General features: G+C 59.3%; 1 protein-coding gene across 1 annotated transcript; it reads left to right on the top strand.

The window, feature by feature from the left end:
• The first annotated feature begins 171 nt into the window (after positions 1-171).
• Positions 172-12597, top strand: STK36 (serine/threonine kinase 36). The gene is made up of 26 exons (XM_059820528.1): positions 172-270; positions 1280-1420; positions 2353-2430; positions 2837-2967; positions 3217-3466; positions 3870-3963; positions 4231-4399; positions 4623-4823; positions 4903-5029; positions 5141-5284; positions 5546-5725; positions 5946-6043; positions 6402-6507; positions 6930-7071; positions 7367-7494; positions 8037-8141; positions 8376-8474; positions 8688-8782; positions 9104-9167; positions 9371-9481; positions 9632-9706; positions 10144-10315; positions 10732-10879; positions 11101-11260; positions 11528-12274; positions 12376-12597. The coding sequence occupies exons 1-26, from the start codon at positions 187-189 to the stop codon at positions 12595-12597; spliced, it is 4071 nt and encodes a 1356-aa protein (XP_059676511.1). The 5' UTR covers positions 172-186.
• The last annotated feature ends 351 nt before the right edge of the window (positions 12598-12948 follow it).

The raw sequence follows: 12948 nt of genomic DNA on the forward strand, positions 1-12948 counted from the left end.
TGCAGGCCTGCCTTCCCAGCGCTGGCACCGCCCGTCTCCATCGTGACCTGCTCTGTCTGGGCTTGGGGGTCGGCGCCCCACGGCAGCCGGTGGCGGGGGGCGAGAGGAGGGGAGGGAGGGCGAAGCGCCCCTCCTCACCGGCCGCTTTGCCTCGGCAGCGCAGCGGCCCCTCCCCGAACGCCCGCGATGGAGAAGTACCATGTCCTGGAAATGATCGGGGAAGGCTCCTTCGGGCGCGTCTACAAGGGGCGTCGGAAACACAGCGCCCAGGTGAGGAGAGAGGCGGCAGCAGAGAGGGCCGGGGGTCTGTTGTGTGGCACCGGGGACTGATTTCTGGTGGCTGTTGGATTCCAGGGCCCTGCCAGGGCTTTGGGACTCAGCGCTCACTCATTTTTCTGCTGACATTCCTGGCCAGCTCCTGCTGGCATGGAGTCATTCGGGTTCAAGGGACCTCAGGAGGTCTCCAGTCCATCCCTTGCTCAAAGCAGAGTCAGCACTCAATTCAGATCCTGCAAAAACTCAGGGACAAAGACCCCACAGCCAGTGCTTGACTATACTTGGGGTGAATGGTTTTTCTTTATATCAAGTTGAATATCAAGTTGTTTCAGTTTGTAATCCCTGTCCCATCCTCCCACCTTGCACATCTATAAAAAGCCTGGCTCCATCTTCTCCATCTTTTGGAGATCACAAGATCACTCTTTGGCTTCCCTGAGCATTTTTTCTCCAGGCTAACCACGCCCATTTCCCCCAGCCTCAACTTGTACACCATGTGCTTCAGCCCCCTTACCATCCTGGTAGCCTCCGGTATACCCACTACGGCCTATTGATGTCTTTCTGGGCCAAAAACCGGCCACAATATTGCCAATGTGGTCTAACAGGTGTCAAGTAAAGGGCAATAATCACTTCCCTCAAACTCCTGCCTGTTGATACAGCCCAGGATGCTGCTAGTGCTCCTCACTGCCAGGGCATGCTGCTGGCTCATGTTTAGCTTGCTGTCCGCCAGCATCTTTATCTCCTGTCCCATGTTTTTGTCAGTCCTAGTTTTGTCTGCGCTCACTGATTACATTTGTTTGCTTTATATGCTAGTGTGCAAAGTACTGTGAGCACCAGTGTTGATGTGCAAGGGCCTGGGGGGAGCCCCAGCTTCAAGGGATCCAGTGAAGAAATACCTCGTTTGGTGTGCTCAGCTGGAAAATGCTGAGTCCTGTTTGGGTTAAATGTGGCCTCTGCCAGGGCAGTTGGGAGCCTGGTCTGATCCCAGCTTTGCCTGCTTTGAAAGGTGGTGGCCTTGAAGTTCATCCCCAAGGTGGGGCGTTCTGAGAAGGAGCTGAAGAACCTGCAGCGGGAAATTGAGATCATGAGAGGCCTCCATCACCCCAACATCATCCAGATGCTCGACAGCTTCGAGACCGGCAAGGAGGTGAAGGGGACTTTCTCGGGGCAGATGCTTTTGCTTGACTGGGGCAGGGGAACAAGGACTGGCCCCTGCTGTTGTAGGGACTTCTTTCTTAGGAAATGCTGGTGACACCCTCCAAGGGCTCTAGCAGCTCTTCCAGCCAGCCAGGTTTGCTTGGTTCCCAGATGTTTCCTGGCTTGTGTTGAGTGCTGCCATCCTGTCACCAGCCTACTCTGTTCCCTCAGATGGCCACATTGAGTTTCTGTGCCCTTATGGCATTCCCACCATCCCTGAGGACGTGCAGGGACCTTATGTGGGGGTTGCCTGAACAAGGACTGGGATGCCAGCCTGGTCAGTGTTTTTAAGAGCCCTGCAGTATGTGCTGTGTGGGGAGCCAGCACCCGGCTGGGCTGTGTGGAGTGCACTGGGTCATACACAGAGGTGAAGGAGCTGAATGGGGCGTGTGTGATGGAAGAGGAGTGGTTTGGGATCATAGGGTGAGAGTGGGATCTTCAGAGACTGTGACTTTTCACTGGCCTAAACTGTCATGGAGAAAGCATCATAGGGAAGGATTGAAGACTATGCTATGGGACGTGGGGGCATGAAATAAAGTAATTGGGCAGCAGATTCAAAACAAGCTCAAGGGAGTGATTCTACCCACTGGGTGTGGAAATACCATTCTGGGCTTCTCCTGTCCTTCCCTCTTCACTGGTTTCTGCTGGCTGGCCGAGATAAGGACAGCCGCAAGGGCTCTGCTGAATGCCAGGCCCTTGCTGCAGTGCAGCTACAGGGGCTCTCTCCCACCCCAGGTTCCAGCCCAAGCTGATGGGCTGTGCACGATGACACCCCAGCGTTTCTCTCATCGATTTACTGCCCTGCTCTGTCCTGGTCCCTAGGGTATGGTGGGGATGCGGCTGGGTGAGTGCCTGATCCCACCATGCTGCTCTTCCCTCCAGGTGGTGGTGGTGACTGACTATGCAGAAGGGGAGCTCTTCCAGATCCTGGAGGACGATGGGAGTTTGCCCGAGGACCAGGTGACTGTCATGGTGGTGGCCACGCAGTGTTTGCTGCAGGATGGAGAGAACAGGATTTGTCTGCCTGCAGGCAGCGGGTCTCTGCTGTGGGCCAGGAGACACCAGGAGGGGGAGGGTGCCTCTGAGGCTTTACCTGGCAGAGCTTCTGAAGGGGATGGAAGGGGAGTCAGGTTGTACTGGGGGACAGTTTCCCTGTTCCCTCTCCAAGGACAACACCACCAAGTTGCTGCCTCGGCCATCAGCCTACTGCGAGGAACTGCTGGCCCACGGCTGGGGATGGTCCCTGCCCCAAACAGCGCAAGGGCAGGAGTGGGGGCACTGAGGGAGCCAGGCTGTAAGGGAGCCCATGGTTGTGCCAGCTGGTGGCACCATGGGACACAGGGTGAGGCTCCCGTGTCTCTGACAGGTCCAGGCCATAGCTGCCCAGCTGGTCTCTGCTCTCTATTACCTGCACTCCCACCGCATCCTGCACCGTGACATGAAACCCCAGAACATCCTGCTGGGCAAAGATGGCATCGTCAAGCTCTGTGACTTCGGGTGGGTGCTGGGGGCCAGCTTGGGTGGGACACTTGGGCTTGGGGCAGCCAAGGGGTGTCCTGGGTGCTGTAGAGGAGGAGGGAGGAGTGTGGAAGGGGACCTGGATTCTGTGCGTATTTAGAAGTTGAGCAGGGATAGGGGATTTTGGACTCCAGAGGGGAGAGGTCTTGGTAAACTTGTAGGGATCTCCCTGGGAGCTGCAATGGGTGTTTCAGCCTGAACTGGCCATCTGTGCTTTGCTCTGAGCAGGTTTGCCCGTGCCATGAGCATCCACACCATGGTGCTGACCTCCATCAAGGGCACCCCACTGTACATGTCCCCTGAGCTGGTGGAGGAGCGGCCGTACGACCACACGGCTGACCTGTGGTCTGTGGGCTGCATCCTGTATGAGCTGTTTGTGGGCACTCCTCCCTTCTACACCAGCAGCATCTTCCAGCTCGTCAGCCTCATCGTCAAGGACCCGGTCAAATGGCCCGAGGCCATAAGCCCGGTCTTTAAGGTAAGGGCGAAGGCCCTGTCTGCGGGATAAGATCTGTTAATGCAGCAGCAGCTTTGGCCTTGTCTGCTGCCCTGGTGGGTCACTCTTAGGTTTTATGTCCCCTAACAGGGATTTCAGAACATAGAGACGGGATGAGAGCTTGGCCTCCTGGGAGGGGGACCCTTATCATGCTGGCCCTCTATAAGCTGGGAAACTGGGGCCGACAGCAGACGAGTGATTTACTGAGCTGGGAAGGGAAGTGTCTTCCTGTCTGCCCTAAGCACTAGAGTCACTCCTTCCCCAGAGCTAGGCAGGGAACACAGGCCTCCTGCATGCCCTCACTGGGGGAGACTGGTGGGTACACTGTGCTGACTGGTGGGTGCCGAGCATGTGTCGGTAACCCTGGTGCTGTGCTGCCCTGTAGAGCTTCCTGCAGGGACTACTAATGAAGGACCCCCGCCAGCGCCTGTCGTGGCCAGAGCTGCTCTCTCACCCCTTCATTGCTGGACGGGTTACTGGTGAGTACCAGCCCTTTTTCCAGCGCTGACCAGGTCCATTTCCTCCTCCTCCTACCACCTGGAGGCTGGGAGGACCACCGTGCCCTACTTTTTTTACTACCCTGTTCTTTGCCTCCCTCCTCTCAGCTTCCTCGAAGCACTAACCCCTAGCTCCTGCCCCTGGGCTTGCTCTGGGTGCCCTGGGATTCCCCGGGGATCCCAGCGCCAGTCACTCTCCCTGTGTCTCAAGGGAAAGCTGCTGATGAAGTTTTCCTCTCGCCTCCCCAGTGATTGATGACACAGAAGAGCATGGGATCTCAACCCCCTTCACCAGCAAGCTGTCACCAGAGCTGCAGGCCCTGAAGGAGCAGCAAGCCCATTCCCTGGCCCCCAGGAGCGGCCAGTCCAGGATCCTGAGAAAGGCCCGTCAGAAGATGGCTGAGGAGGCACAGAAAAAGGTGGAGGAAAGTGTGGGATTCCCCCGGCTGTGTCCCACAGTCAGGGCAAAGGAGGGGCTCTGAAATGGGACCTGGGGGGAAAGACAGAAGGTACATGGGTCAGGCTGGGGTGTCATCCGCGTACAAGGCAGGATGTGGGGTCCTTGGGGTGGTGGAGTCTAGGGGGCTCATCTGGCTGTCTGAGTAACCCTGCCCTGACCAAACTTCTCTACCATCACCCCGGGGGCAACTGAAGGCAGGTGATGCATCTATGAAGGACTCTGGCAAAGGATGCCCAGGGCATAGACCCAGAGCAGCTCCTGGGAAGGCAGCCCTGGTGGAGGGGGAGCCACCAGCTGCCTCCAAAGAGAAGAACCCCAGTGTCCTGCAAGGAAGGAGCAGCATGGCAGAGTGGGAGTTGGAGGAGCCTCCACCCAACCCACGGTGAGGGAGTGCTGGGACTGGGAGTGGAGGAAGAGGGGAAGGGAGAGTCGCTCACTGACTGTGCTGTTTCCTTGGCCAGCGAGCACAGCATCACTCGAGACTATGAGCGGGAGTTTTCTGGAGCAGGGGCCCCTCCGCAGCCTGGTGCTGGCATGGCAGAGCGCCGGAGCAGGCGCAGCATTGAGACCGTGGACCTGGAGAATGAGGTAAGACGATGTCTTGTGGTGAGGACTGCAGGGCCCAGTCCCCAGGGGCTGGTACAGAGACCCTGGGACAGGCAGGGTCTGTGACACCAGCCCTTTCTCCTCCATGGCTAGGAGCTGGAGAGCGATGAGGAGTGGCAGCACCTGATAGAGGCCACTGAGCCCTCTACCATGCAGCTGAGCACGCCGCTGAGCCTCCTGAGGGACCTGGCCTTCCGGCACCGTGTCCAGGCCCGCCTGGCAGACTCTGCTCAGCAGGTGAGGGATGGCTGGCTCTGACAACTGTGACTGGGGACATGGATGCTGCCTTCTTCCCCAAGATTGGGTCAGGAGCATTGGGAGAGTCCTCAGTCCAGCCAGCAAGGAGATCCTCTGCTTCTCCAGGAGCTGGAGCTGTCTCATACTTGCCATCTGCTCCCCTGCTGTCCCCTGCCTGAGGGGGTGGAGGGCTGCCCCGTGGCTGATGGAGAGGCCACAACCGCTGCTGATCACGAACCCTTCTGGCTTCTCTGTGTCCAGGTGCTGGAAGGGATGCTGGAGGGAGCTTCCCGTCTCCGTCCTGTGCTCCGTGTCATGGGCAACCTCCTGGCTACCCGGTGCGACTCTGAGCTGCTGAACCACTTCTGCCAAGAGCTGAATGTGCCTCTGTCCCTGCTGTGTCTAGCCAAGCAGATCCTAGAGAGTGGTAGCACCAAGCAGGTGGGTGTAGGTTCCCAGAGAGATCTGGGCTTCTTCCAGCCCTGCAGAGTGCTGGTGCTGAAGAGGCCCTGGTGTCCTGCTGGAGCTGGCTCACAGGGCTGGTGCCTCTTCCAGGCTCCCTTGGGAAGGGGGAGGTCCTGGCAGGGAAGAATCCTGCCACGGTGGTGTTGGGATGGCCAGCAGACAATCCCCACTTGCTGTTTCTTTCTGGATCCTGCAGCAGCCCTGGTGTATCACGGTGCTGACAGACCTCCTCATGGTGACCGCAGTTTATTTCAGCAGTGAATGCAGCCTGCAGGAGAGTGGGCAAAAGGACAGGTAGGGACAACCCTCTGTGCTCTGAGGTCTCTTGTGGCCACTGTGGGGACGCGGCAGTAGGAGGGAGGGTGGTGTTCATACTCTGTGGCTGGAGCTGTCTCTGTGGGGAAGCATCACGGACTAAGAGCTTCATGCCATATCGCTGTGCTCACAGAGGAGCGCTTTCCGTGAGTGGGACTAATTAAGGGGAAGGCACAGCTGACTAGAGCCCAGTTGTGCTGTCGACTAGCACTGTCTCACAGTGCTAGTGTGTGCTGCCTGCTCCATTAGCCAGGGCCATGTGTGCCTGGCCAGAGCCTGTCCTCACAGCCAGGCCCCGTGTTTCTCTGCTTTCCTCTGCCCCTGCTGCCTCCCCCAGCCTGCAGGCCTTCAGGGAGAGTGCCAGCTGCTTCCTAGCCCTGCTGCCAGAGCTGCTGGCTGAGCCAGCCGACAGTGAGATGAGACTCTGCCAGCAAAGCCTCCTGGTAAGGGTGCCTCTGTCTCCCTTCTCCCCACCCTCTCCCCCAGGACAGAAGCTGTGGGGCTGGGGGTGCATGTCAGGGGGAGCGCAGGCTGAGAACACTGCTCCCAGCTGTGGGGTCTGATGCATTCTTGTCAGGGCGGGCTGTCTTACCCACTGGGGGTTTTGGGGGGGATCACATGCAGAAACGAGTTCTCTGAGGGGGCACCTTCCCTGGCTGTGCTTCCATGTGTACACCTCTCTCAGCCAGAGTTACTGGCTCCCACACAGTAACCTGGCTGGAGAGGACACTTGGAGGTCCCTGAAGCTCCAGCATATGAGTCCTTCTCCCATCTCTGCTGTCACCGCACAGCCTCCTCCCCCATTGCCCTTCTCTCTCATCCCACCCTCGATCTGCAGTGATGCCCCTCCCTGTGTCTCCCCCAGTGCTTCACCCTGCTCTGTGAGAGCCTGGATGCGATGTGCCCCTCCATCTCTGCTCCCTTCTATGCCAGCCTACGAGAGGAGCATCAGCCTCTGCTGAACAGACTCCTTCAGGGATCCATCTCAGAGCAGCCTGCTCTGCGAGGTAGTAGTGGTGGCAGCTCGCCACCTTCTCCTGGGGTTTCCCCTCTCCCTCCTGCCCTTGGACTCCCTCAGAGCACTGACTGCCATTGCAGTGCTGTTGGCCAGAGGAGGTGGCTGAAGCTTGTCTGGCCAAACCCCTGCTAACCAGGGGTCTCCTGTTCTCTCCCTCAGTCCCAGATCTCACCCTCCTCATGTCACAAGCCTGACTTTTCCTTTCTTGGCCTCCAGCCCCAACCTGCTGCCCCTCAGTGTTCCTCACCCTTGGCACATGTCTGCTGAGCTCTGTCCCTGTGCAGGTGCAGCAATGGAGGCCAAGCCAGCCCACAACCAGAGCCCACGCATGGCAGACCTCTTCACGGCTGCATTGGCTGCTGCCTGCAGCATCCCCCTGGAGAGGAATGGCTGTCGGGAAGCCAAGCAGCAGGTCAGGCCAGCTCTCTTTGCAGGGTGAGGAGGTGTGGTCCCCACAGGGACAGCAACCCTTTGCAGGAGGATCACTTTTTCAACAGTAGAGCGGAGGGCTGGAGTCCTCCGGCTTTGGTGGTTGCAGAGCTAAGGAGTCCTAAGTCAGTTAAGGGACTCATACTTAGGATCTGAACTGTGGGATGGGCTAAGTAAAGAATATGAAGAATTCTTATATGACAGTGATATGAACTGTAGGAAATCTGAAATTGAATGGACAATAAATAAGAGGCAAAACAAAACTACAGATTTACATTTGATCCTTTAACTCAACTCTGAATCAACAAGGAGGGAAGCAGAGGAGGAATCTCACCTTGTTCATCTCAGCTCTGGGACTGTGCATCAAAGCCATGCTCGGTCATGGCAGATGGGCATCCCTTTGTGAACGCAGGCACCATGTAGGAAGCAGATGCCTTCTTTTATTAATTTATTGATAGCATTAAATTCCTTAAGTCTGTGCAGTGCTTCAGGTGCCCAGGGTGCAAAACAGTCTGATTTCTGCAGGTCGCTCAGGAGGTAGCTGAAAAGCTTATGGAGGGAGAGAGCCAGCAGCTTGGGAGGCTGCTGGGGAGACTGGAGCACCCGAACTGCTCCTTGAACGTCCTCAAGGTAATGGCCCCATCCATTTATTTGGCTGTCCAAGAGGTGCCTGGACCTTTGATCTGGGGTTAGGAGCATGGGGAAGGGAGAACCGTGGGCTCAGCCCTCAACGACTCCCATCTCCCTAGTGTGAGCTGTTGAATAAATGAGCCCATGGTAGTCATGGGGTGTGACTGGGATGGGCCCGGTCACTGTGTCCCTGTGTCCAGGGGCTGGTATGCATCTTCCCGCTCTGCCTCGCAGATCCTCTATGCTGGCTGCCATGCCAGCCTGAGCCTGTGCCAGCACCTGGGAAGGAGCCAGCAACTATGGGGTTCCCTCATGCAGCTCTCCAAGGGCAAGGTAGGATGGACCACAGCCCCAGTGGTGTGGTAGGAGTGTGGGTAAGCAGGACACATTCCTCTGAGCACTGCTCAAACCAAGCTGGGGGATGTGTGGGGAGCAAAGTTTGTGGGAGCTTAGTCTGGAGAGTGCAATTCTCCTCCAGGGCCCAGAAACATCCCTTCCTCCCCTTCCAGCCTTGCTGTCCCCTTGTGACTCCTGCTCCCTTGGCAGGTCCCCATGGCAGAGGTGGCCCAGGGGGCAGCCTGCGAGGCTTCTCTGTACCTGCTGGCCCTGCTCACCCTGCAGCTCCAGGCCTCCCCTCCCAGGTAAGCACCCACTTTTGCTCATGGGTGGGAAAGGAACATGCCCTGCCCTGAAAAGCCCTCTGTCCTGCACATTGCCCAGAGCTGGGCTTCTGCTCGCACTGATCCCTCTGATCTGGACACACCAGCAGAGCACTGGGCAGTGTGGGTAGGTGCTGGGGATGCAGTGAGAACCCAACATGGACAAGGAGGTGCTGTGAACCAGGGCTGGCTCACTCCTGCAAGATGGCTGTTTCCCAGCCCTGAGGGTATTTGGATGTGGCTGCTCTGTGGGATGTGAAGCTGTGGGAATACAGTGCCTCTCCCCTGGTCCCTGTGTTTCAGGCTTGAGGAGGTGGTTACTCTGGCCATGGATCTCATCACCCAGTCTCCTGTTGTCTCCCTTGTGGTAAGTCTGCCCACCCTGCCAGAGCCGCCACTGAGAGCCCTGCAGAGCCCTACATCCCACTTGGGTCTTACTGTTGCTCACCCAGGTTGGAATGGGGGCAGGTGCAGCCTGGCTGTCCCTGCCCTGGGCTGAGGGATGAAGAGTCAGCCCTGAGTGGGCAGATGGGAAAGTCCCAAAGATGCTGAGCTCTCCCTGTCCCACAGGGTGCTGCAGCATTCCTCCTGACACAGCTCAGTCAGCATGGGGTAGCCTTGGAGCTCGAGGGAGAAGAGATCCTACTGGTGGTGACAAACATGCTGACAGCGCCTGCTGAGGTATGGGATGGGGACAGAGGAGCAGGGGAGCCATGCTGTCACCCCACTGTGGAGGTGTGCAGTCAGATGGGCTCAGAAGGGTGCAGGTGTGGTCTTGCTGCCCTCAGACTCAACACGTAGCTCCAGCCTGTCACTTACTCTCTCTTGCAGCTGCAGCTCCCCCTGCCAATGGGTGCTGGTCTCTATGATGGGGTCTTTTTCCTCCTGCTGAAGCTCCTTGCCCAGGTACCAGCCTGCCTATATACCTTTGCCTGGTCCCTGCCAAAAGGTGTGGGAGCAAAAAGGCCTAAATGGGGATTGGTAATGTAGGCTGAGGCAAACCAGGGAACCGGGTGGCTTTGGCTGTGCTGTGCAATCCTGTGAAAGTCACCTAATGTCCCTGGGTTGTCTGTGGAGCTCTGGAGGGTTGGTGGGAGGGTGGTGGGCAGGGAGAAGTGATTCGTGGGTACATCAGGATGAGAGAGAACAGAGATGCCCAGGGAGTGGCACTGTCAGCAAGCGCAGCAGGGCTGCCAGCTGCCCGGCCCCCTCTCCTCCCCCTGGGACATGTCCATCCAGCCCTGTCCTCTCCAGAACCATGGGGCTGGCAGGGATGTGGACCAGAACCCTGGGGAGCCGTGGGGGACCAGGATGGCCCCCAACAACTGTCTCCCCCTCTTTAGGAGGACGTGGCCATGGAGCAGGGCTTTGCCGCCTCAGAGCTGTGGAGTGTTGTGTGGCATTGTGTTGCTGTGGTGCTTCACGTGGGCAGTGACAGGGCAGTGCTGGAAGGAGACCCCCCAGGGGCAGGTCACCTCGTGGCAGAGCCCGACTGGAACCTCCTCTCCCCTCAAGGTAGGAGCTGCACGATGGCAGGGCATCTGCCCCGGACTCTGCTCCACATCCTGCCCTCAGACTTGCCCACGCCTGTCCCCTCAGCATCTGGTCCCTGAGGCCGGAGGGGCTCAGGCGGCTTTTCTTGAGGATTGCTGTTGTCTTCCAGTGAGAGAGGGCTGGGCTGGCCCATGCAGTGCCCAGTCGGCAGCAGCTCAGCTGAGCTGGCTGTGGAGGAACAAGAAAGGGTGTCTCTGCTGCAGGGGAACATTCACCCTGGCAGATGTGACCACCATGGGTGGAGATTAGTCTGGTCTTGGGCAGGGAAGCACAGAAGCAACCCTGGAGCAGCCTTGAGGCAGTACAGACAGACAGAAGAGATGAGACTTTTCAGCCTTCCCTAGCTTTGCCCCTCTGCTGCGCTGTTCCCCCTGCAGGCACCCTGCTCTTCCTCAGCCTGGCCCTCTTCGTCTTCACTCGCGAGTCCCACCGGTGCCTGCCTCAGCTCACCCAGTCCCACAGTGTCCTGATGGTGACGCTGAAGAGGCTGCTGTCCCCTGGCTTCCTGGCATGCCTGGCACAGACGTGAGTTGTGGGGAGGGCTGAAGTGGGCAGAGCTCAGCTGCTGATTGGGACTTGGACATGAGCACACAGAGGGCTGAGAAGTTCCTGACCTGGCACTTGCAGGGCACAGCTCACCTGCAGAGCCTCTCCTTAGTGCCTGGCACGGGGAATGCTCTCTGCCTCTTGCCTTGATGTTTTTCTGATTGCATCTGTAATAAGTCCTCTCTCTCTAACAAATTCAGGCAAGCAGGAGAGGATGGGGACCCTAAGCTTGTCCCAGCTGTGGTGATCCAGGCCTGCCAGCTACTCTGTTTCCCTTTTGCCCTGGATGTGGATGGAGACACCTTAGCATTGGTCATGGAGGCTGTGAGAGATGCCCAGATCCCCGCCCAGCTGCTGCAGGTACCTTCTTGGCCCTGCGTTTCTCTTCCACGCCGTACTGTGGAAGCACCTCCCTATAGTGCAGCCCCTGATGCGTTGTACCACCTCACACCGTGCTGGTGATTTCTGCCCACACAGGGACATCACTTGGGTGCCATGCAGCCCTCGGAGCAGCTTGGCCAGCAGCTGAGCTCTGCACCGACCTGCTGGCAGCCATCAGCCGCTGCTTGACTTGGCCCACATGCGCAGACAGCGCACTCAGTGCTGCTCTCTCTCCTTTCTCCTTAGGTCTGCTCTCACCATCTGCCCTTCTCATACACCGAGCTCCCCATGAGCCTCTTGTGCCACCTTGTTGTGTCTGATGAGCAGGTCATAGACCAAATGGTGAGGGCAGCCACCACCTCAGAGCATGTCATTGCCTTCTTGACATCTGCCTTGTTTTCAGACAGCCTCACGCTCACAACTGACCTCCTGTCTCTCTTGACCCACGTGGCCCGGGCCTGTCCGGAGCACCTGTCCTTTCTCCAGAGGATCCTGAGGGGCTCGGATGTGGCCGACCAGCCACTGACCCGCCTGCTTGGCCACCAGCAACACTTGATACGGGCCAAAACCTGTAACCTGCTGGGCAACCTGCTCCGACATGACCACAGCTTTCCCCAGGCGCTGCAGAGCCAGCCTGGCTTGCTGGAGAGCCTGCTGACGTGCCTGGCGGACCAGGAGGAGAGCGTGCGCAAGGCAGCCAGCTTCGCGGTGGGCAATGCCGCCTACCACGCGACCTCCCCGGTTGGGACCCTGGGCAGGGCCGTGCCCAGGCTGACGCGGCTGTTGAACGACGCGCAGGCCAGGACGCGCTGCAACGCAGCCTCGGCCCTGGGCAACCTGGGCCGGTGCTGGGCAGAGCTGGGGGACCTGCTGATGGAGAGCAGGGCCCCCCACGTCCTGCTGGAGGTGGCCTGCCGGGACCCCCGGGAGATGGTGCGGGAGGGAGCCCTTGTTGCGCTGCGGGCCCTCAGCCAGCACCCCAGGATACAGCAGGTACTGCACAGGGACCGCGGCTCCTTTGTGGGACCTGACGGTGCTGTGGGGACAAGGGGCCAGGCTGGCGGGTGACTCCTGTCCCTCTCTTTGCTCCGCAGGTCCTGCTGTCCCTCAGAGCCACTGAGAAGCTGGCCGCGCTGGCCAGCGGTGACTCACAGCCTGCTGCTGGCGGCAGCCCCCGGCCACCTTCTGCCCGGCACTGCGAGAAGCTCCTCCGCCTCCTCGCACCCCTGCGCAGCACCTGTGGGGCTGGGGGTGGCGCTGGCAATGCCCCCGGCCCCCCAGGACCCGGCAAGGCTGCTGCCCCGCACCAGCGCTGAGGGCGGACGCCTGGGCTCAGCCCGACGCTGCCTTCAGCAGGACGGGACAAACGCCTTCGTCATTCTCCTGGGGCTCCAGCCCCGGCCTTCCGCGGAACCCACTTTGTCCGCCCCGAGGGGGACCCTGCCCGGCCAGCTTTACCCGGGGGCCGTCCCCGTGGGAAGCCGTTCCCGGAAAAGTGCCTGTAGACCTCAGGAAACCACCTCTTCCTTAGCGGGGCGCCCCGGGTCTTTGCTCCTCCGTCCCGGGGCGAGCCCCGCGCCCCGGCTGCCTCCCCGCCACGCCGCTAGGGGGCGCCGCGCGGCACGCCGGGAGGTGTAGTCCGCCGGCGCGGGTCGCGCGGTGGCTGC

This window comes from Gavia stellata, chromosome 8 (assembly GCF_030936135.1).
Source record: "Gavia stellata isolate bGavSte3 chromosome 8, bGavSte3.hap2, whole genome shotgun sequence".
NCBI classification, from domain to species: Eukaryota; Metazoa; Chordata; class Aves; order Gaviiformes; family Gaviidae; genus Gavia; species Gavia stellata.